Source organism: Stegostoma tigrinum, chromosome X, assembly GCF_030684315.1.
Source record: "Stegostoma tigrinum isolate sSteTig4 chromosome X, sSteTig4.hap1, whole genome shotgun sequence".
NCBI lineage: Eukaryota > Metazoa > Chordata > Chondrichthyes > Orectolobiformes > Stegostomatidae > Stegostoma > Stegostoma tigrinum.
Window position 1 is genome coordinate 17,033,220 of NC_081404.1, and position 23,251 is coordinate 17,056,470.

Consider the following 23,251-nt stretch of genomic DNA (forward strand, 5'->3'; position numbering starts at 1 on the left):
CCTGAGATAGCATAAAAGGCAAATGTGGTACTGACCTTCTCAGACCAAAAAGACCTCTGGTTCAATCTTTGGGTTGTGTTGAATGGGCAGATCTCTGTTCGGGGACTGGGAGACAGTGACTACCCCAATTACTTTGTGGTTTAATTTTGGGGAAGGGAATAAAGGGGTAAATAATTCTGTTCCTGATCATCCTGTGGTAACTCCTCACTGCTTTCCCAACGCCTCCACTCATTTGTGATGGTAACTGTGTTTAGGTTGGCCACAGAGTGGCTACTTTGAAGAGGCATTTACGAACTGTTTTGGAATAGTTTTCCAGCTTGGGAGAGGTGGGGAAGGTGCTTTTTTTTTTGAAAAGTGAAAACGCATTGACCTCTTCTGCAATTAAATCATTTCAAAATGACATTGGCATATTTACTCTGAAAACAAGAAACACTGGAGATCACAGCTGATCAGGCAGCATCGATGGGAAGAGAGCAAACTAACGTTTTGAGGCTAGATGACTCTTCATCAGTCTCGTTTGGTCATAGAATGGAAAAGTACTCCTGCTGCCGTGGTGTTGTCTCCAATCTTCTGATGCAGCTGGAGGAGCGAACATTTTGTGTCAAGGACAGGGAGCAAGGAATGGCATTTGTGTATCCTGTGAAGCTCTCAGTCTTGCTTGTTGGGGGATCGTGGTGTGTCACTCTCGTCTGTCTTACGCAAGCCTCTTAACAGCGCAGAGCAGTTAGATACCATTCGAGTTTTCAAGCCCATTCATATATCTAATCTATGTATGCTGTGAGGACAGTCATTTCCATTGATTATTCTAATTGCACATTTTTGATAGCAACACTGAGTATTTAGAATGCAAGGTTTTATTTAGGTCGTGCCTATGTAGTTACTTTTCTCTTCCTTTTAGAGGGCAAGGATAAAATAGAGTGACTAGGCAGTTCTTCGCCAACTTCATGTCTTCATTTCCTTTCAGAAAAAAGGAGGAGAGAAGCTGTTGCAGCCGCTACACGTCTCACGGAGGCACTGGTGGATCATCTTAATGTTGGGTTGGTATTTGTTCTTATCAATGACCTTTTTAAAAAAAAAGTAATACATGTTTTTGTACATTTCTTCAGAGCTTATGATTGTAAAAATGATTGATCATTTGTTTTCCTGTTTTACCATTTTTATGCTAGGTGTTTCTCCCTCCTTTAAAATGGCACTACTGTAAGATTCACTGCCTTCAGTTTTCTGACAGCCTTGTTATTATAAATATTCAACTCATCCGTGATAATTACAAGAGGATAATGGTCTGATTGCCCCGAGGCAGGATTATGTCCTGCTGTAGGTCCTGTTTAGATAGATCCACTAATTTGTATCTCCCTGAGTACAAATCCCTTTTCACTTGTGACGAATCCTCCATCATATGTAAAAAAAATCCAAAGACAATCTGTAAAGTACATTGGTGATAATGGGAACTGCAGATGCTGGAGAATCCAAGATAATAAAGTGTGAAGCTGGATGAACACAGCAGGCCAAGCAGCATCTCAGGAGCACAAAAGCTGTATTCAATATTCTCTAAAGATAGAAAAATCTACTGATGGAATGCCAGTGAGTAGTTAAAGGTGTTTATCATTGGGCTAACAGCTTCATCAGAGAGGGTCTAGGCTCGAAACATCAGCTTTTGTGCTCCTGAGATGCTGCTGGGCCTGCTGTGTTCATCCAGCTCCACACTTTGTTATCCTGTAAAGTACATTTATTTGTAAAATCCTAACAGCTGTACAGAACAGGGAGACTTGGAACAATGGAGGAACAGGCCCTAAGCTTTGGGGCTTTGCTTGAAAATTGATATTAGTATGGATATTCTAGTTATCATCAATGTACTCTTAGAATCCCCTAACGTTCAGAAGTAGGCCATTTGCCCCATTGAGTCAACATCAATTCTTCAAAGAGTATCCCACCCGAACCTATCCCTGTAACCCTGCATTTCCCATGGCCAATTTATCCTAACCTGCACATCTCTGGACGCTCTGGGTAATTTCCCATGGCCAATTCACCCTAACCTACACATCCCTGAGCATTATGAGTAATTCCACCTGGCCAATCCACCATAACCTGCACATCTTTGGACTGAGAGAGGAAACCCACACAGACGTGAGGAGAATGTGTGCAAACTTCACTCAGTCATCCAAGGGTGGAATCAAACCTGGGTCCCTGGCACTGTGAGGCAGCAGTGCTAGCCACTGAGCCACTCTAACCTGCTTAGAAAAGCCATATCTGGTTACTGTCTAGTGACTTCTGCTGGGTTTGTTTTTGGGCCATTTTCAGCCTTATGTTGATGAGGCAGCTGGTGGTTTGAAAATGGCAGGGATGTAGTGACTGCTCCTCGGGCCCTCCAGTCACAAATTTTCAGGCAGGCCTGTGAAAGCATGTTCCGTGTTCCAGTCCAAAACAACTGTTGTTTAACTGCTGTTCATCTCAGGATCCTTCTCTGGTTGTAGGATACCGTTTGCAAATTGAAGTAACAGTTTCAATCACTTGTGAGACAAGGAAAAGTAGCAATGTTGCTGCTAACCTCTCAACATGCTGCTTGCTAGTGTCCCATGCTCACTTCGACTCTGCTCTGGCGAGATGCCCACCTGCGGCCATTGACCACTGGGCAACAAGCTGCCTTTGAATGAATCCCAAATTTGAAAATGGTACAGTTGTGAACAGCAAGCACGTGCCAACCTTGCACTCATTTTGGCTGCATATGTCTCTTTTGAAATAGCATTTATAGAGCCATACAGCGTGGAAACAGACCCTTCGGTCCAACGAGTCCATGCCAACCGTGATCCCAAACTAAACTAGTCCCACCTGGCTGCTCTTGGCCCATATCCTGCCACATACACTTCTTATTCGTGTACTTATTCAAATGTCTTTTAAATGTTGTAACTGTGTCTAGTCATTGAGAAAAGGCTTTATGCTGGGCAAGTCATTCGAAACCAGCAATGTTTTTATTTCATACCCAAATGAAAGCCGTTTGTTGGGTTTCACTTATAATCATGGAACCATAATAACACCCTTAAATTTATTAATTTGACCCTCTATGAATGGCTTGCTCAGATTTTGTCCTACTTTATTTACGTACAATTCCAGACAAAACCATACAAAATCCAGTTGTTCAGAGCATGCATTGCCTGAGATGAATCAGCCAATTTACTTTGTTTCATTTTATCGATAAGGTGGCATGCCTTTACAAGTGGAAAATGAAGTGCAGTATCATGAGAGCAAAAAGGAGTGGTAGGTAATGTTAAATCCCAACGAGGGTATAATTCTCATGATAACAGGTATGATATTTATGGAGATAAGACCATAAAACATAGGAGTGGAAGTAAGGCCATTCGGCCCATCGAGTCCACTCTGCCATTTCATCATGGCTGACGGGCATTTCAACTCCACTTCCCTGCACTCTCCCCGTAGCCCTTGATTCCTTGTGAGATCAAGAATTTATCGATCTCTGCCTTGAAGTCATTTAACGTCCCGGCCTCCACTGTGCTCCATGACAATGAATTCCACAGGCCCACCACTCTCTGTCTGAAGAAATGTCTCCTCATTTCCGTTTTAAATTTACCCCCTCTAATTCTAAGGCTGTGCCTACGGGTCCTAGTCTCCGCGCCTCACGGAAACGGATGATTGTATTGCATATCATTCAAAAGTACCAAGAAGTCCCAGCTGTGTAAAAGGCATAAACAGACCAGTCAAGTCAGTGAATGAGTTAAACGTTATAATGGCTACTTGTGAAATTAGCTGAGTGAGTGAGAGCGGGTACGTTATTGCTGTTATGTTCTCGGTGTTTCAGATTTCCACACGAGAAATGTAATCATCCTGGAGTAATTGAGAAGCGGTATCCTTCAAGATTGTACTTTGCTCGGGTTGGGTATCATAGTTTTACTTCCACGGTAAAATTCACTGTAGTGGAAGCTGCTTAACCTCAGTGTGACCTATCACTCAGCAGTACTGTAGCAGCTGTGTGAAGCAGATGTGATGGTGGGCGGGGGTGCTGAAATGCTTCAGGCACTCAATTTGTTACAGATTGCGTGGCCTGTAAGCCCCTGCTTCTTTCTGGTTTCACAGCTGTGCTTTATGATAACAATTCGCTCCTCCTTTATAGAAAAATACAGCACAGTACAGGCCCTTCGGCCCACGATGTTGTGCCATGGAATAATCCCAATCCAAAAATAAAATAACCTAACCTACATTCCCCTCAATTCACTGCTGTCCATGTGCATGTCCAGCAGTCGCTTAAATGTCACTAATGACTCTGCTTCTACGACTACCACTGGCAAAGTATTCCATGCGCTCACAACTCTCTGGGTAAAGAACCTCCCTCTGACGTCTCCTCTATACCTTCCTCCTCACACCTTAAAACTATCACCCCTCGTGGCAGTCAATCCTGCCCTGGGGAAAAGTCTCTGGCTATCGACTCCATCCATGCCTCTCATTACCTTGTACACCTAAATTCTATTCCCTTGCCACCACTTTCTTCTGCGTCCTGCTATCTTTTAGAAACACCAACCCCTTCCCACTTCTGTGTAATGTTTGTAGCCATGTGGAATTCTTTCATGGATGGTAGTGGAGGATGGACTTTTAAATTTATTCATGGCTCAGTTAGATAGATTGTTTGATAGACATGGGATTTGAAGGTTACGGGAGGCAAACGGGAGACCACAACCAGATCAGCCATGATATTATTGAACTGTGCAGCAGGCTTGAAGGGCCAAATGATCTACCCTTCCTCCTCAGTCCTATGTTCCTGTCAGGGAAACGCCAAGAAATGGATTGTAAGGAGAGCCTGCAGAGGCGTTGTGCTCAAGACTTCTGAAACATCAAACCAAAGCTGAACATGGCTGCATCACTGTGTGCTAGGGTAGGGCTATAAAGCTACATTGTGGGCCAATCTGGTTGATCTAATCAGGAGTTCACGATAGCTGTTGGTTCTTTTCTACTGTCGCAACTCACTGGAGTGTGCACTGGAAATCAAGCTGAACTATTCCTGAGTTGCCGCAAATGTGAAGATTTAATGAAATGCCCCAGTACTCCCAATTTGCCTCTGATTGCTACCCAGGGTGAAAGCAAACCATAATAGCTTTCTTTAGTAACAGTTTTTAAAAAATCTTTATTGTAAAACCCTTGCCTTGACAAGAACAGGATTTTGAATTTATGTAACTTAAACTCACCCCCTTTTTAAAATTCTCCCACATACATACATGACCACACAGGGGGGGGAAAAAAAGCAACACAGGCACAGAGTGGAAGGGAAAATTGCAGTCAGGAGACCAGCGTTCTGTATTACTAGTCTAAATCACAAAATTAGTTTGGTCAGTTTCATGATCATTTAAATTCTTCATTGATACCTCTATTAAGCACAGCAATAATCAAGTTGCATAGTTGGACATGGGCTTGTCTTTGGGTTTTAGAAATGCTTCTTTCAGTGTCTCTGTATTTTACTGTTTTTCCAACATAAAATTGAAGATAGCAACTTTTAGAGAATGAGAAGAGAGACTGATTGCAGCCAACCTCTGGAGGTCTCCTTGCTTCTCTCCTTATTTCTTGCCTCAGAGTCTGTGTTAAACTGCAACCTAACCAGTCAGAGGGTTGTTACTATGTCAGGCCCTCCTGGCCCCACAACAAGTTGTCTAGATTCAAGCTGGTACTATGTCCCATATGTATCAGGAGGCTTTACTTCTTTTTCCAAAGCTGCAAACACTCCTTGATTATTCTTTACTTCTTAAAAGCAGTGTCTGTTTTTCTTGTTTTCAGTCCACAGTCCAAAAATGAAAAGATGTGGTCTCTTACATTGTATTCAAGTTTAAAATATTGTTTCTCTAATCAATCCTTCACATTTTATTCTGGTTGTCTTATAGCTTTTAGAACAAATATGTGGCCAAGTAGTTACTGAAGAATGTAGAAGGTCTGGCAGTTTGTGAATTTCAGGGTTGTCATGATACGCCTGCAATTAAGCCACTTGTCATTTCAATCCCAACATTTAATCAGGCTGATTTTGTATGTGTACAAATTACCAAATGCCAATAATTAACATGCTACCATCATCAGTGCTTAAGCCTACATACTGATAACGTTAAGGAAAAGTTCTATTCTGACCTTTACAAAGTCCTTACTACCATCTCAGAAGAAGAAAAGTTCATCTTTCTGGGAGACTTTATGCCAGAGTTGGCCATAACTCCAATGTCTGGAGTGGAACCATTGGGGCAAAAACTGGGTGGGAACGCCAATGCAAGTTGTGTCATTCCCTCCTGAAAGTGTGCTCAGCATGGCATCATTCTAACAAATACCTTGTTCTGCCAGAAAGAGAAATATGAAACCTTAATGATGCATTATAGCTTAATGGTATTATCACTGGACTGTTAAGCTTGACTCCCGGGTGATGTTCTGGGGACCTAGATTCAAGTCCTGCCACAGCAGATGTTGGAATTTGAATTCAATAAAATATCCAGAACTAGGAATCTATTGACCGTGAATCTATTGTTGATTGTTGGTAAAAGTCCATCTGTTTCACTGACCTTTAGGAAGGAAACTGATATCCTACATGTGAATCCAGACTCTCAGCATTGTGGTTGAGTATTAACTGGGATGGAAAATAAATGCTAGCCTTGCCAGCAATGCCCTCATCCTGTGAATGAATTTATTAAAAATTCTAGATCATCTAGTACCTGGTTTAGATCATTGTTCAGGTCAGTGACCTAAGTGACATCTGCATCACTTGATCAACTTGGGAAACTGGTGCCTACTGAACAGATCATGGGCTTGTTTGATCAGTGATGCACATGCAACTAGCAGCAGGATATTGCAAGACCCAGACATTCTAAAGGAAGATCATTGTTTCAACCCTACAGTAGACCAATTACAATCAGGAATTCTGAGTGCACCTCATGATCAATCTGGAAAACTTCCACACACTCAACATAATTTCAGTCCAGTGGGATCAAATAAAGTCAACAGTATTAGACTCCTGTGCCCAGACCACTGGGTTTGAGCATGGTTGTCACAGAACTAGTTCAATGGTAACCAAGCAAAAATATATAACCACGTGGATCAAAAATGAGCAGCCTTCATTGTCTGCAGAACAACCCACAGTCACGAAGAGATGTTGAACAGCAAATTACTTATTGGGGAGACCAAATGAGTTTCTGAAAGCTGCTGTGCTGTTGTCAAAGTCTGTCGGATTCCCAACCATCTTTGAGAGAATGGTCCTAGGGAGGGGTCACTGGACCAAAAAATTAACTCTGATTTGTCTTTACTGACGCTGCCAGAGCTGCTGAGCGTTTCCAGAAACTTCTGTTTTTGTTTTTGATTTGCAGCATCTGCAATTCTTTCAGTTTTCATTTTAAGGGAATGGTACTTGACATCTTGACTTGACCTTGATTTTTAATGCCCATTCCTTGTCAGAAAAAAAATCACCATGAAGAAGTGGATGCTTCTGAGGGCAAGATTATTTGGATTTGTTCTTGGGATGTGGATGTTGCCGGCTAGGCCAGCAATTATTTGCCATCCCCAATTGCAGCCAAGAGTCAGCCACCTCATTGCTGTGGATCACGTGAAGACCACACACAGGTAAGGATGGCAGATTTGCTTCCCTAAAGGATATTAATGAATCAGATGGGTTTTTCCAACAATCAATGGTAGGAGTTTTTATTACTCCTAGGTTTTTGTTGAATTCAAATGTCACCTTCTGCCATGGTGGCATTTGAACCCATGTCCCCAGAACATTAACCTGGGTTTCTGGATTACTGATTCAGGGACATTTCCCCATGTGCTATCGCTTCCCCATGGTGGGCGATTAATTAAGCCTCAAGTGATCCTTACATTTGGAGAATAAATGTAAAAAAAGCCTCTGTCTCTTTGGGGCATTGCCAGAACGTGGATGCGGACAAGACACAACTTTGCCAAGTTACAGAGAATTAGTGTCCTCTTCATGCTTTGACCCTTTTGCAAGCAGATAGAGAGAGCAACATTTTAGCACTTTACTTTCCTAGCTGCTATACATGTGGTTCAGTTGAATGCAGGAAATTCTATAGCTGTGGCACTTGCTTCAGAGCCAAAAAATTACAGCTGGGCAACGTTACAAGAGAAGGAAAATTCACTACAAATGTTTGTGTGCAGTTTGCCAACTTTTTTTTTAAAAAGGTGTTTGTTTATGAGGGGGGTCACATTCCAAGAACTGTTAATGGAACCATAGCTGAGACTAAGGGAAGCAATTTTAATTGAATTTCAAAAGTTGCAGTGGAACATATTTGAAGGCTTGCGAAAATCCTGTTGAGGTAAACATTTCTTCTGCAGAAATAAAGGATCGTGGCAAACTAGTTAGAATCAGTTGCCTAAATTTCACTTCAAATCTTAACAAGTATACCTTTTCTTAACCTTTTAACAACGCAACAGTAGATTTATATGCAGAAAGCCTGTGAAAGGTGTGTAGCCTGAGCATAAAGCTACAGTGATGAAGGCTTTTTTTAGGTTAAAGCATTTTAAATAAATGCGATACATTATGCTGTCGACTGCGTAGAGGTACGTGAGTTAAGGGCAGGCATTGGCCAATTGGTCTCTTGAGCCTGTTCTACCCTTTGATAAGATCATGGTTTATCCAGTTATACTGTCTACTCTATTCTCCTATCTACCTCCGTACCATTTGACCTTCAATCAAACTCTGTCTTGAAAACATTCAAGGACCCTGCTTTCACCACTCCCTGGGGAAGAGCATTCCACAGATTTGAGGAGAGGTTTTCTCCTATTGCCGCCTTAAATAGGAGACCCATTACTTTTAAACTATCCCCTAGTTCTAGTCTCTTCCACAAGAGGAAACATCCATTCAGCATGTGATCTGTCAAGTCCCCTCACTATTGCATGTTTTGATGACATCACCTCTCTCGGTCTTGAGGCTCCAATGAATACAAGCCCATGGTTGTCTCATAAAAATACCCCTTCTTCCCAGGAAACTATTGAGCAAATCTGCTCTGAATTGTTTCTAATGCAATTATACCCTCTTCTAAATTAAGAGAACAAAACAGTGCATAGTACTGCAGATTTGGTCTCACCAATGTCCCATATAACTGAAACAAAACTTTCCTACTTTTGGATTCCATTCCCCTCGTATTAAATAACAATATTTCATGTGCCTTTCTGATCACTTGTTGTACCTGCATCCTTACTGTTGAGTAATATGCAGCTTTTTCATACTTTCTGCCAGTGGACAAATTGACATTTTCCCACATTTTCCCATCATCTGCCAGATTTTCTTGCCCATTAATTTATTCTTAATGTCTTCACAACTTATTATGCTACCTATCTCTTTGTTAGAAGCAAATTTAACAGCCATGCCTTGAATGCCTTCATCCAAGTCATTGGTAAAAAGTAAATAGTCGAGGCCTCCGCATTGATCCCTGCAGCACTTCACTTGCCAGCTTAAAGATGATCCGTTTTATGCCTATTCTGTTTCCTATTAGCTAACCACTCCTGTTTTAATGCTAACATGTTACTTCCTGCACCGTGGGCTCTTGCTGTGTGTGGGAATCTTTAATGTGGCATTTTGTCAAATGTCATCCGGAAATCCTCGTACACCATATCCACGAGTTTCCCTTTATCTGTGTTAGCCGTTACCTGCTCATAGGACTCAGAAATTAAACAAAATGTAATTTCCTTTTCAGAAAACCAGGTAAGATTGAAGGGGCAGCACCCAACTTGCATACAGCCCACCTCCACTGGAAATATTCGGGCAAGTTATAGGTGCCAAAGCTGTTCCCAAATAATGATGCAAATCAGTTTTTTGATCTGCTGGTCTCAAATGCCAATGATAGAAGCAAACACTTACAATTCTGAAAATACTCAGGCACAGCTTGGTTTATAATGTATATATGGTGTGTTCCATGGGAGACTTCACACTTAAGGGAGGGACTAGAGACTTGGGCTCTGGACTCATGAATTGCTTGAGTGTGCACTGGACAATGCACTAGCAGGCTTTTTCTTGTACTGAAAGCAAACATGACAGGTCGAATTGAATTTGTGATCGCTGTTTCCTCACCATCCTTCCTCTTTATGGCGTACAGAGAGCATGGTGTAGCTATTTACACAGATCTTTGCCTTTTATTTGAGGGAGGCAGCTAGTTTTAATTTCTACCTCCAAAAACAGTGGTAATTATTTCAGTCAACCTGTTCAGACATGCTGTGACACATGCCCAGAGCAGATGGGACTTGAACCTGGACCTTCTGTCCCAGAGGTAGTAACTGCTAGTTTGCCACAAGACCCTCTGAATGAAACAGTCGGGTCATGTCAGAACTGAAACATTCCACTTACCAACCAGTCATGGGCTAGTTAATCAGAGATAATGGAAACTGCAGATGCTGGAGAATCCAAGATAACAATTTGTGAAGCTGGATGAACACAGCAGGCCAAGCAGCATCTCAGGAGCACAAAAGCTGATGTTTCGGGCCTAGACCCTTCATCAGAAAGGGGGATGGGGAGAATAGGAAGAGAAGGGGAGGCGGACCGAAGATGGATAAAGGAGAAGATAGGCGGAGAGGAGAGTATAGGTGGGGAGGGGATAGGTCAGCCCGGGGAGGACGGACAGGTCAAGGAGGCGGGATGAGGTTAGTAGGTGGGAAATGGAGGTGCGGCTTGATGTGGGAGGAGGGGATAGGTGAGAGAAAGGAACAGGTTAGGGAGGCGGGGACAAGCTGGGCTGGTTTTGGGATGCAGTCACGAACCATTTTAACTCTCCTTCCCATTCCTTAGACGACATGTCCATCCTGGGCCTCCTGCAGTGCCACATTGATGCCACCTGAAGGTTGCAGGAACAGCAACTCATATTCCGCTTGGGAACCCTGCAGCCCAATGGTATCAATGTGGACTTCACAAGCTTCAAAATCTCCCCTTCCCCCACTGCATCCCAAAACCAGCCCAGCTCGTTTTCATCCCCCCACCTCCAACGCATCCCAAAACCAGCCCAGCTCGACCCAAGGAAACCTATACAGATAAATAGAAAGCGGGACATAACACCAGCGCTTCATCAGAGGCTCACTGATGATGTTACCCAGAATGGTGACGAAACGTCTGAAAACTAACCTTCCAGCTCAGCGAGCAAACTCACATCCAGAAACCATTGATATAGACAGGGACATGCCCCCCTCCTTGTTTTGTGAAGTTCTACCCTACAGTTTCTTGCCGTGTTTAATCTACTTAATGTTTTGTAGGTCTTTTGCTATGCGCCCCAAGTGACTTTTATTTTATATTCAGTGTGGCCTCTATTCTTTTCTTGGATTAATTCTCCATGGTTAGAGCTGATTTTCCAGCCACTCGTCCCCAAACACCCACAGTTTTTCGCCCTTCCTCACCTATGATTATCTTGATCAGCCTGTTCTGGCATGTTATGATAGACCTCTAGCACAAGGGGTCTTGAACCTAGACCTCCTGCCTCCTATTTACTAACCAACCTGTTCAGAGATATTATTGTACACTTTTGGAGCAAGTGGGACTTGAACTACTGCTCTCTCTTAATTTGCAGCACCGATCTGTAAGCGACAGGCCCCTGCTTGTACTTAACTACAATTTGCTTGTCTTCATCTGTGCCGTCTTCTGGTGTAGTGGTAGTGTCCTGGGTTCAAGTCCCACCATCTCCAGAGGTGTGCAATAATGTCTTTGAAAAGGTTTATTAGAAAAATAGATTAATTTTTTTTTGTCTTCATCTGCCCGAACCAAATGGGATGAAATTAGAACTTCCCTGCCCTGGTTTCTGCCAGGCTGACAGCTGTTACAATAAGACTTACCACTGTGTCTCCAGTCTTGTCAACTGTAACTGTACATTGCAGGTGGCAAGGAGACCCATTTGAAACCACACCATTTAAATGCCCCAGTCAGACTCTTGTCATATACAAGGACCAATTGCAGTATTAACCTGATCCACGAGCAAAAGAGTAGTACTGGCTTCCCCACCAGATTTGAACATATTGGGAACTCCATCTGGGACCAGAAAAGCTGAGAAAGAAAATGTAAAAACGTTTTGTTAAATAGTTTCCTTGTGTGGATCTTGAACAGGATAATTCCCTACCCTGACCAACTGCTATTGATGTCATAGCATTCCCAGGCCCCAACTCCTGGTCACTTTCCCCAGTGCCAGGGACAGTTCCTGGCAAAGCCTTCCTGACCAATTTCACTGGCCAGGAAGCTGTTTCCCACTGATGTCCAGGTCATTTTGATTGGGAAGCCAGTGGCGTGTTTACAAGGCTCTCAGATTAAAATCATCTGGACCTCTGTTCTGCTTCCCTGGATAGCCACTGGGCTGTATTCCCAATCAGGATGTAAAGTCAAACTGTGAGTGTGTGTGAGAAGGGCATTGTGGTGGAGCTTGTGTGGAAGGTAGACCCTGGCCTCCAACCTCAGCAGTTGGTCTGTAAATTCTGTGTAATGTGACCAGTTGGCACGCACATGCATTTCTCATTGAGCTTATTTGGATAACAGCCATACATTGTGGAACAATGACTGATTTTCTTCCCACTCCCTCCCCAACTACTAACACCAGCACCACTCCATAATGCCAGCGATGTTGGAGCCTGAGCTGGTATCCCAGCATGGAATCAGCTCCTTCAGTGACGATGGGAATCACACCTGTATTCATTCCCGATATGGCTTTGTGCCACACCACGCAGTGCCCTTACCCATGCACCATCTGGAAAGCTCTCTATTTTTAATGGTGAGATACAAGAGCAAAATCTGTTGTGCAGTGGCATGCACTGCTGACTCTCTACATGCAGACATGCAGAGTTACTTCACAAAGCAGCTGCTTTAGTGCTGATTGAACATTGGCCAGTCATGCCCGTTCTCAATTGTTTTTTGTCACAGTTTTAGCGCGGGACTACACTTTGTAAACAATTCTGTAGCCTGTGATGGCAATCCAATTCCACCCAGGCTACAGTGCTTCTAAACTGTGGATGTGAAATAGGCTTTGGTAGTTCTCAAAATCCTGATGTAGGTGGCTCAGAAGAAGCTACAGTTGATGTTGTTCTGCAGAATACAAAAGGGAGCCTGTTAAATTGCAAAATTAAGGTCAAAATCAAAGTTTATGTGACACTTAGAACAAGCCACACTTTCTTTTAGTTTTTAAAATAGATTTAACAAAAGATCCTTTTGATAACAAAGCACTTGCAGAGTAAAATACCCACTGTTATGGGTAAACTGCATAAACTGTTGTAATGTAGAATCCAAATAAATGCACGAGTGGTTTGCCAAAAATATTAAATGTTCGGATCAAACTTCTGAGATACACATGAAAAAAATTTACTAATTTACAATATGCTGCACCTGTGCCCTTTCTCCTCATTATAGGTTTGCAAAAGCAAAGACCCAGAGCTTGAGTCACCATTAAAATATCAAATACTAACTTATAAAACAATACAGCTTATTACAGACATGTTTGTAGGAGCTAGAGGGGGTACTCAGTTTGTTGCATTCATTCAGTCTGCTGTCTAACTTATTGTATGAGTTAGCAGCCAGTGTTCAATCTTAGCTAGAAACCCCTGCATGCATTTGTCTCTTAAGCAAAGTTTTTTGTAACCAATATGACTTTCCCCATGTGAGAAGTGTGACATGTGGAGGCATTTGTAGCCAATAATAAATGCCTATGACCACAAAAATCTTATTTCTAGCAGTAAAACATGCCACTAGCTCTTGACAGCATCTGGTCTGAGAAATGTCTACGTTATTGCTGATGAGAAAATGAGCCATCTGCCACTGCTCCTACTTGTTTTCGATCAAGGCCCAGGAGATGATACTGTGTGCTTTTTCGAATGATTGTGCCAACTAGATTTCACCTTTAATTGCACCCTTGATTGAACCAATTCAGTCGCTCTTTGTGATGGGCCTCGCGATTCTTCGAGCATTCTTCACTTCTCATAACAACTATCAACAGGGGATGGGGGTTGGGCTGGGATGGAGCCTATCCTCCATCTCACAAGCTGTTTCCTGTCAATCAGCTCTGAACAATGCCGATGTAGGCTGTCTGCCTCATCCATTTCATATGACTGTAAAGCAATTGTGAAGTGGGAGAAGCAGTAATGTTTTCAAACGTTAAGAAAAATCTGTCCACTAAAATTTGCATGAAAGCATTTAGTTCAATAGTTTAATATGTTACTTTTCCATGTCTTTTAAAAGCAAGCTTGAGAACTGATGGTACATCCCACAGAAAATCAAAAACAGCTTGTCTTGCGAAAAAGCCCTTTAGTTTGTGCATAGTCGGGAGAATATCAGCAAGCTACGTGAAGTCAATCAAACTAATGTTGAGTAGTTTAAATGCTTTAAAGTCATGTCATTGGTACTGGGATGCTTGAATTTGGGGAGTTGCTGAGGCTGACCTAAATGACCTTTACTCTTCTATAAAACAAAGAATTGCAGATACTGGAGATCTGAAGCAAGCAGAGAGTGCTGGAGAAACTCAGCAGCCCTGGCAGCATCTGTTGAGAGAGAAACATTTCAATAATGAACGTTTTGAGCCCAGTGACCCTTCGAAATGGCACTGGACTGGAAACATTAACTCTTGTTTCTCGAGTGCTTTCTGTTTTTGTTTGTTTCAGTCCTTTACCCTTATGTGGGCATTTAAAGTAATGGGTAGACTCAAACTTTTTTTTAACAAGAGGGCTAAGAATTGTCCTTCGGCTCTTTTGTTGTTCCTTTGCTTGTCAATGATTCTTGAATGTCCATGGCATAGACTGTCTTTTCAACTACTTCAGTTTCAGATATAATCTTCATTAATTGTATGAAATATGAGCCATAAATTAGATTTTTTTTCTATTATAAAAAGCTACTTGTAGACTGATTGGGACATATAAACATCTGATTCTCTTTGTTGGATGGTTACTGTTGTGGATTAGCTGCTCTGCTCATAATTATTCAGTCATGAGTTCATGCTGTTGGGAGGAACCCTTCTCCAAAAGCTGTCATGAGCCATTTTATCTTTAGCAACACTGTTAAAGCTGCACCCAAACTGGAGATGCCCACAGACTGCTAACTCCATCTCAGAACTGAAGCAATTTCTATACAGCCAGTAACATTTTTACTGGCTGGGTGTGTTGAGCTGGGACAGTTCCCAGTGCCGTAATGTCAACCTAGAGAAAAACGCCCGGAAGGTCAAATTTCAGCCTCTGGAACCATTTTCATGATGCTGGAGAGACCCCATGTTCTTAAAGAAAAGCTGCCACGTTATGACAAAAATATAGACCTTTTTGAGTCTTTTTGAAGCGTTCAGACAAAGAAGCACTCATTAGTGTGTTATAGAATTGAAAAACTGAGCAATACACAAGAGGAGAGGATTTTGTTTGTTTTGTATTTGTCAGAAAATTCTGACCTTCTGTAAGTGCTTCTCATATGGGTGGAGGAAATGTTTGGTAGCTGAGCCGTACCTGGTATGTTGAATGCAAGGGCTCGCTCAACTCCCTTTCAATAATTACAATATATAAAACTAGCAGTTTAACATAGATAAATGTTGCCAGTCTTCTTGCTTAATACATGAGCTTTAAATCTTTAGCCTTACATTTGTGAAATTTAATCTTTGTTCAAACGAAAAACTGATAAAGTTGAGTGTTTTGTGGTTGAAGCACACTACATAGCTAAAGGCAGTTTTACAAACCTCTCAACGTGGAATGAATAACTGTGGAAGGCAATCCTTGAAATTGAAACAAGTCTGTAAAGATAGAACAACAGGTTAAATTTTCAAGTAAGGTCATTCACACGCAGAGTTCTGTTTACAATTTCTATTTACTTTTGTGTACAGTTTTGAGGTACTTTCTGTAAAAAGATTGAATTTTGCAACGTGATTTTTTGAGGATGGAGTGCAGTCAGTTCAGTCTTGGCTTTGAGTAAGAACTTCCTTTTATCAACCATGGAACAATACAGCATAGGAACAGGCCCTTGTGACCCACCATCTTTGTGCTGACCATGATGCCATTCTGAACTAATCCCATCTACCTGCACATAGCCCATTTCTTTCTATTCCCTGCCTATTCATAGAACATAGAACAGTACAGCACAGAACAGGCCCTTCAGCCCACAATGTTGTGCCGACCATTGATCCTCATGTATGCACCCTCAAATTTCTGTGACCATATGCATGTCCAGCAGTCTCTTAAATGACCCCAATGACCTTGCTTCCACAACTGCTGCTGGCAACGCATTCCATGCTCTCACAACTCTCTGTGTAAAGAACCCGCCTCTGACATCCCCTCTATACTTTCCACCAACCAGCTTAAAACTATGAACCCTCGTGCTAGCCATTTCTGCCCTGGGAAAATAGTCTCTGGCTATCAACTCTATCTATGCCTCTCATTATCTTGTATACCTCAATTAGGTCCCCTCTCCTCCTCCTTTTCTCCAATGAAAAGAGACCGAGCTCAGTCAACCTCTCTTCATAAGATAAGCCCTCCAGTCCAGGCAGCATCCTGGTAAACCTCCTCTGAACCCTCTCCTAAGCAACCACATCTTTCCTATAATACGGTGACCAGAACTGGACGCAGTATTCCAAGTGCGGTCTAACCAAAGTTTTATAGAGCTGCAACAAGATCTCACGACTCTTGAACTGAATCCCCCTGTTAATGAAAGCCGAAACATCATATGCTTTCTTAACAACCCTGTCCACTTGGGTGGCCATTTTAAGGGATCTATGTATCTGCACACCAAGATCCCTCTGTTCCTCCGCACTGCCAAGAATCCTATCCTTGATCCTGTACTCGGCTTTCAAATTCGACCTTCCAAAATGCATCACCTCGCATTTATCCACGTTGAACTCCATCTGCCACCTCTCAGCCCATCTCTGCATCCTGTCAATGTCCCGCTGCAGCCTACAACAGCCCTCTATACTGTCAACGACACCTCCGACCTTTGTGTCGTCTGCAAACTTGCTGACCCATCCTTCAATCCCCTCATCCAAGTCATTAATAAAAATTACAAACAGTAGAGGCCCAAGGACAGAGCCCTGTGGAACCCCACTCACCACTGACTTCCAGGCAGAATATTTTCCTTCTACTACCACTCGCTGTCTTCTGTTGGCCAGCCAATTCTGTATCCAAGCAGCTAAGTTCCCCTGTATCCCATTCCTCCTGACCTTCTGAATGAGCCTACCATGGGGAACCTTATCAAATGCCTTACTGAAGTCCATATACACCACATCCACAGCTCAACCCTCATCAACTTTTCTAGTCACATCCTCAAAAAACTCGATAAGGTTTGTGAGGCATGACCTACCCCTCACAAAGCCGTGTTGACTGTATTTGATCAAGCCATGCTCTTCCAGATGGTCATAAATCCTATCCCTCAGAATCCTTTCTAACACCTTGCAGACGACAGACGTGAGACTTACTGGTCTGTAATTGCCGGGGATTTCCCTATTTCCTTTCTTGAAGAGAGGAATTACATTTGCCTCTCTCCAGTCCTCAGGTACGACTCCAGTGGAGAGCGAGGATGCAAAGATTTTCGCAAGTGGCGAAGCAATTTCATTTCTCGCTTCCCAAAGCAGCCGAGGACAAATCTGGTCCGGGCCTGGCGACTTGTCAATCTTAATGTTTGACAAAATTTTCAGCACGTCAGCTTCCTCTATCTCTATCCATTCCAGCATGCACACCTGCTCTTCAAAGGTTTCATTCACTACAAAGTTCGTTTCTTTCGTAAAGACAGAAGCAAAAAACTCATTTAGGGCTTCCCCTACCTCCTCAGACTCCACACACAAGTTTCCTATGCTATCCCTGATCAGCCCTACTCTTTCTTTGACCATTCTCTTATTCCTCACATAAGTGTAAAATGCCTTTGTGTTCTCCCTAATTCGTTCTGCCGAGCCTTTCTCGTGCCCCCTCCTGGCTCTCCTCAGACCATTTTTGAGCTCCTTCCTTGCCTGCGTGTAATCCTCTCTAGCTGAACTTGACCCTAGCTTCCTCCACCTTATGTAAGCTACCTTCTTCCTTTTGACGAGAAGCTCCACCGCTCTCGTCATCCAAGGTTCCTTAATCTTACCCCTTCTTGCCTGTCTCAGAGGGACATATTTACTCATCACTCGCAACAACTGTTCCTTAAACAGTCTCCACATGTCTATAGTTCCCTTACCATGGAACAATTGCTCCCAGTCCATGCTTCCTAACTCATGTCTAATCGCGTCATAGTTTCCTCTTCCCCAATTAAATATCCTCCCATTTTGCCTAATCCTCTCCTTCTCCATAGCTATGTAGAATGTGAGGCAGTTATGGTCACTATCACCAAAATGCTCTCCCACCACAAGATCTGATACCTGCCCCGGCTCGTTTCTGAGCACCAAGTCTAGAATGGCCTCTCCCCTCGTCGGCCTGTCAACGTACTGCGTTAGGAAACCCTCCTGAACACACCTTACAAAAACAGCTCCATTCAAATCTTCTGCTCGAAGCAGGTTCCAATCAATATTAGGAAAGTTAAAGTCACCCATTACAACAACCCTACTGCATCCACACTTTTCCAAAATCTGCCGACCTATGCTTTCTTCAATCTCCCTGCTGCTATTGGGGGGCCTGTAGTAAACCCCTAACGAGGTGACTACTCCCTTGCTGTTCCTAATTTCCACCCATACTGACTCAGTAGGCAGATCTTCCTCGACAATGGAAGCTTCTGTAGCTGTGATACCCTCTCTGATTAGTAGTGCTACACCCCCTCCTCTTTTTCCCCCCCCCCCTCCCTATTCTTTTTAAATGTTCTAAACCCTGGAACATCCAGCAACCATTCCTGCCCATGAGAAACCCATGTCTCTGTAATGGCCACAACATCATAGCACCAGGTACTGATCCATGCTCTAAGTTCATCACTTTTATTCCTGATACTCCTTGCATTAAAGCAAACACACTTTAACCGATCCCTTGGTTCATGTCTGTCTAAATGCCTCTTAAACATTGCTATCATATCAGCTTCTACCGCCTCCCCTGGCAGTGCATTCCAGGCACCTACTACCCTCTGCAAAAATAAACTTGCTTTGCACATCTCCTTTAAACTTTTCCCTCTAACCTTAAACCTTATGGCCTCTAGTATTTGATATTTCCGCCCTGGGGGAAAAAGGATTCCAACTATTCACACCTGTCATAATTTTATATACTGCCATCAGGTCACCCCTTGGGACAGCCTGCAACACTCTCATGATAACAATCCCAGTTTGTCCAATCTCTCCTTCTGCCTAACGCACTCCAATTCAGGCAACATCCCTGTAAATGTTTTTTTTCATGAGGGCATCATTTGTTGCCCATCATAGGCAGCATTTGTTGCCCATCCCTGATTGCCCCAGAGAGCAGTTAAGAGGCAACCACATTCCTGTGGGTCTGGAGTGACACGTAGGCCAGACCAGGTAAGGATGGCCGTTTCCTTCCCTAAAGGGCATTCCCTAAAGCAGATGGTGTTTTCCAACAATTGGTAATGGATTCATTCCAGACTCTTAATTCCAGATATTTATTGAATTCAAATTCAATCTGCCATGGCAGGATTCAAACCTGGGTCCCCAGGACATTATCTGGGCCTCTGGATTAACAGTCCAGCGATAATACCACTAGTCCATCACTTCTTTGCATTCTCTCCTAAGCCTCCACATCCTTCTTATCATGTGGCAATCAGAACTGAACACAATAGTCTACATGTGACCTAGCTGAAGTTTTATACAGTTGCAGCATGACTTACCAGCTTTCACAGCCAGTGCCCCAACCACTGAAGGCAAGCATGCCTGATGCTTTCTTTACCAGCTTATCCACTTGTGTTGTCGCTTTCAGGGAACAAGATAATTTGCTTCATGCTGAAGCATCAGTGAATGTTCTCGTATGGTACAGCTTAGACATGAATATCTTTAGCACCCTTTTGTGATTTCTTGAGTCTGGGTTTCACATAGTGGACAGAATTTAATGGAGCTATCAAGAATAGGAAAGAATCTGGGTAGGGTGACTTAATCAGGCTGGAGCTGACATTCCATGTTGAGTTTAAGGGATTAAATCATCAGCATTTCAGCAGGGCTTTAGGATAACACCATTTAGTTGTGGGAATCCCTTTTTCCCTTAAGTTTGCTTGCCCTGAATACTCATTAAATCACAACTTCTCCAAATTAAGTCAGATGGTGGAGATTAAGTCAACAGTGAGTGGGAAACTCATGCCCCCAATTAATGAAAAGTTAAATGTGGTGTGCACCAGACAAGGTAATCCAATCAGATCGAAGGTTAGCAGTTGTCTTTGCTGAATGTGGAGGAAAAGGGGAGAGGAGAAGGAGAATGCTTTCAGACCAGACCCAAGGTGAAGATCACAATGGATCCAAGACCCAGGGAAGGAAAGGCATCTGTGGGGAGCTTTGGCCACCTTGGGGGGTGGTATCCTGATTAACAAAGAACACTCCCCACCACCCCACCCCAACCCAAGCAGGCACCTATCTTCCTCACTGCCATTTGAAATACCAATCGTATTATGGTGGGACAGGTTGATCAATGTTTTATCAAGCTCAATTGATGCTTAATTCTTCAGTTATGTATGATGGTGAGCAAAGGGGTCTTGTGATGCAGTGGTACTGTCTCTGGGCCAGAAGGTCGGAGTTCAAGTCCCACCTGTCACAGAAGTGGCACGGTGGCTCAGTGGTTAGCACTGCTGCTTTACAGCACCAGGGACCCGGGTTCGAGTCCTCCCTCGGGCGACTGTCTGTGTGGACGTTCTCCCCGTGTCTGCGTGAGTTTACTCTGGGTGCTCTGTTTTCCTCCCACAGTCCAGAGATGTGCAGGCTAGGTGGATTGGCCAGGCTAAATTACACATAGTGGGCAGGGATGTGTAGGTTGGGTAGGTTAGCCATGGGCATTGCAGGGCACAAAGATGGGGGATGGGGTGTCTGGGTGGGATGGTATTCAGAGGGTCGGTGTGGACTCACGGGCCAAGTGGTCTACTTCCACACTGTGGAAAGGATTCTATGTTTTAAGTGTGTCAAAACAGGTTATTTTAAAAATCTCTGGTGGACAGTAGCTGATTTTTGGCAACTGCCCAGCCTCCATGTTATGGGGATGGTTGGGGAGGTGGTGAGTTGTGGACCCATTCTTATTTTGTGTGCCTTTTCCACTGCAGAAAATGCACTTGGCTAGGGCATGTTATTCCCAGCGCTATGTTTTGTCATCCCCTGCTAAGTGCCTGTATGATCATGAATTGTATGAGGGGACAGAGCTGAGCCTGGCTTTGCTTCTTTTTTTTTCCTCTTTCCTCACCCGTTCCCACGCTGTAACAACCTGCCAACATTTTTAAAATTCTTTTGATGGTATTTGACCATCCCTGGCAAAGCCACATGGGAAGGGTACTGGGTAACATGTGCTGCCTGTGGAATTGTAAACCAAATTGAAAACCCTTGGTCTGCAGAGGAAGGCAAGCAAAAATAATTTCTCCCAATCTTGTGTAACTCACTCTTTTCTTCCCCCCACCTTTGTAAAAGCTTGCAGATTGGCAGTGTGCTTCCAGTTCTTCTCCCACAACCTCTTCTATCCCTGGAGAACAGCAACAGCAGCATTTAAATTTGTTCTTTTTTTAAAAAAAGAGGTTTGAGATCCTGAGATTTTTTTAAAAAATAAGTATCACCATGAGAGCCTTTTCTTTCCGCTTATATTTCCAAGCAATTACAAAAAAAAGTGATGCTTTTATCTTTCAATATTTTTTGCCAAGTTGTGGGTTTTAGGAGTAGTATTTTTGTACATACTATTAACCTTGGGGGAGAAGGTTTGCTCAGCGCAATAGCATGTTAGAGCTAAATTATCACCAGTTGATATTATGCTTGTTTTGATTAAATGCTTTCAGCCATCCCTTGAATCTGTCGCTGTGTGGTCAGTATTCTCTCCAAAGCATTTTCACCTTCAAGCCTGTCAGCACTGATGTTTTTTGAATAAGAGTTGTTTGAGCTGTCTCAGTTGATCACTGTAATATATGGTGTTGAAGCCCTAACAGCGTTTTTACAGAGACTATCAGACAAGCCAATGAAGTTCTCATTGACGTTCCAAGATTAAAGCCTAATGGTATGATTTGGACCTATGTCAGTTGATTTCGCAATGAGCAATTGTCTGTGCTGTCTCGTGCCAGCTTCAGCAGAAGCACTGAGCAAGAAGAAGAAGCAAGTCCACAGGAAGATGGAAAAAGTTGCTTTATTTTATTCATTTATTTAAACATTTCTTTGCAGTGCCCACACCAGGAAACCTCAGCTCCTGGGCTTTCAACCCCCTGCCCCAGTGAGTGCCTCACCACTTACCTGATTGCTGGGGTCTGTACCTGGCTGCATCCTCCTGAGGCATTCACCAAACCCTTGGCTTCTTGCCTGATGCTATCGAGGCTGGGCTCACCGTCGAAGTTAGGCTAAGCACATTTAAATAAAGTCCCAAAGTTAGAATGGCAAGAGACTTGCACCCACAGCCTGGCCAAATTACCTCTGCTTCCACGGGGTATAATCTCTTCTCTGTTAAAACTAGGAATGTTTTTGATGCTGTAAATGCTCTGAGTTAGCTGATCTCGCCCACAGCAAGAACTGCAATTGGCTTCCCCAATCCTTGTGAAAAGCTTGTATGTGTGTGTGGATGTCTGTTGAACAGATGACGGGGCTCTTTAATGATGACACACCCAGCTGAATAGCCTGCCTGCAGGATCTGCCTGGGATCCCATGAAGAAGACCACATAGGTGCATAATCAAAGGTAGCAAATATATGTGAAACATAAGCCCACTAGAGCTTGAACAGAGGTTGTAGAGAGAAATTGATTTGAAAATAGTGGAATTAAGTCAATTGCCTGGAAAAGTTATGCACTTCGACTTCAGAGTTTAAAAGTTTGGCTGGTTATCAGTTTCAATTATAGTGTAGCAGAATGCAAGTTGTGCGAAGTCACCTCTTCTTCAAACTTCTAACACTAAGCTGGTGATTTCTGAGAACTTAGAGCATTTTATCCACTGTTGATGTACCACACCCTACAACCCAACGTAAAATCAAACTTGTAGCCGCAGGGTGTATAGCCTTTCTAATTATTTTCTTCTTCTATAAAATGTCCCATTCACCGCTGTTCATGTAAATTGAAAGATCATCTTGGTGAGAAGTATTTGGCTCCCAATCCTTTGCTTTTTACAGAAAATTATTCTTTCCATCTGTTTTCAGACAGAAATCGTGTGCATGTTCTTGGAAAACTGCAAGGCCCGTTCGGTGCTACAAACAGCCGCTTGCCTTTTCAAGTTTCCCACGTCTGGCTTGACTTTCCCTCATGCTC

At 43.1% G+C, this 23,251-nt stretch overlaps 1 protein-coding gene and 1 long non-coding RNA gene across 2 annotated transcripts in view; one reads left to right on the plus strand and one right to left on the minus strand.

Annotated features, from left to right (window-relative positions):
• The window catches only part of bloc1s1 (biogenesis of lysosomal organelles complex-1, subunit 1), a 103,846-nt gene that overhangs the window by 25,209 nt on the left and 55,386 nt on the right, over nucleotides 1–23,251 (plus strand). Inside the window, exon 2 of the mRNA XM_048523266.2 lies at nucleotides 965–1,037. Within this exon, the coding sequence (XP_048379223.2) occupies nucleotides 965–1,037 (73 nt within the window). The remainder of the gene's footprint in view (nucleotides 1–964; nucleotides 1,038–23,251) is intronic.
• Nucleotides 1,015–22,532, minus strand: LOC125448176 (uncharacterized). Its single transcript, XR_007246665.1, has 3 exons — nucleotides 22,254–22,532; nucleotides 15,639–15,692; nucleotides 1,015–1,062 (listed from the first exon to the last, which is right to left on the minus strand). It is a non-coding gene; the product is annotated as an uncharacterized LOC125448176 (long non-coding RNA).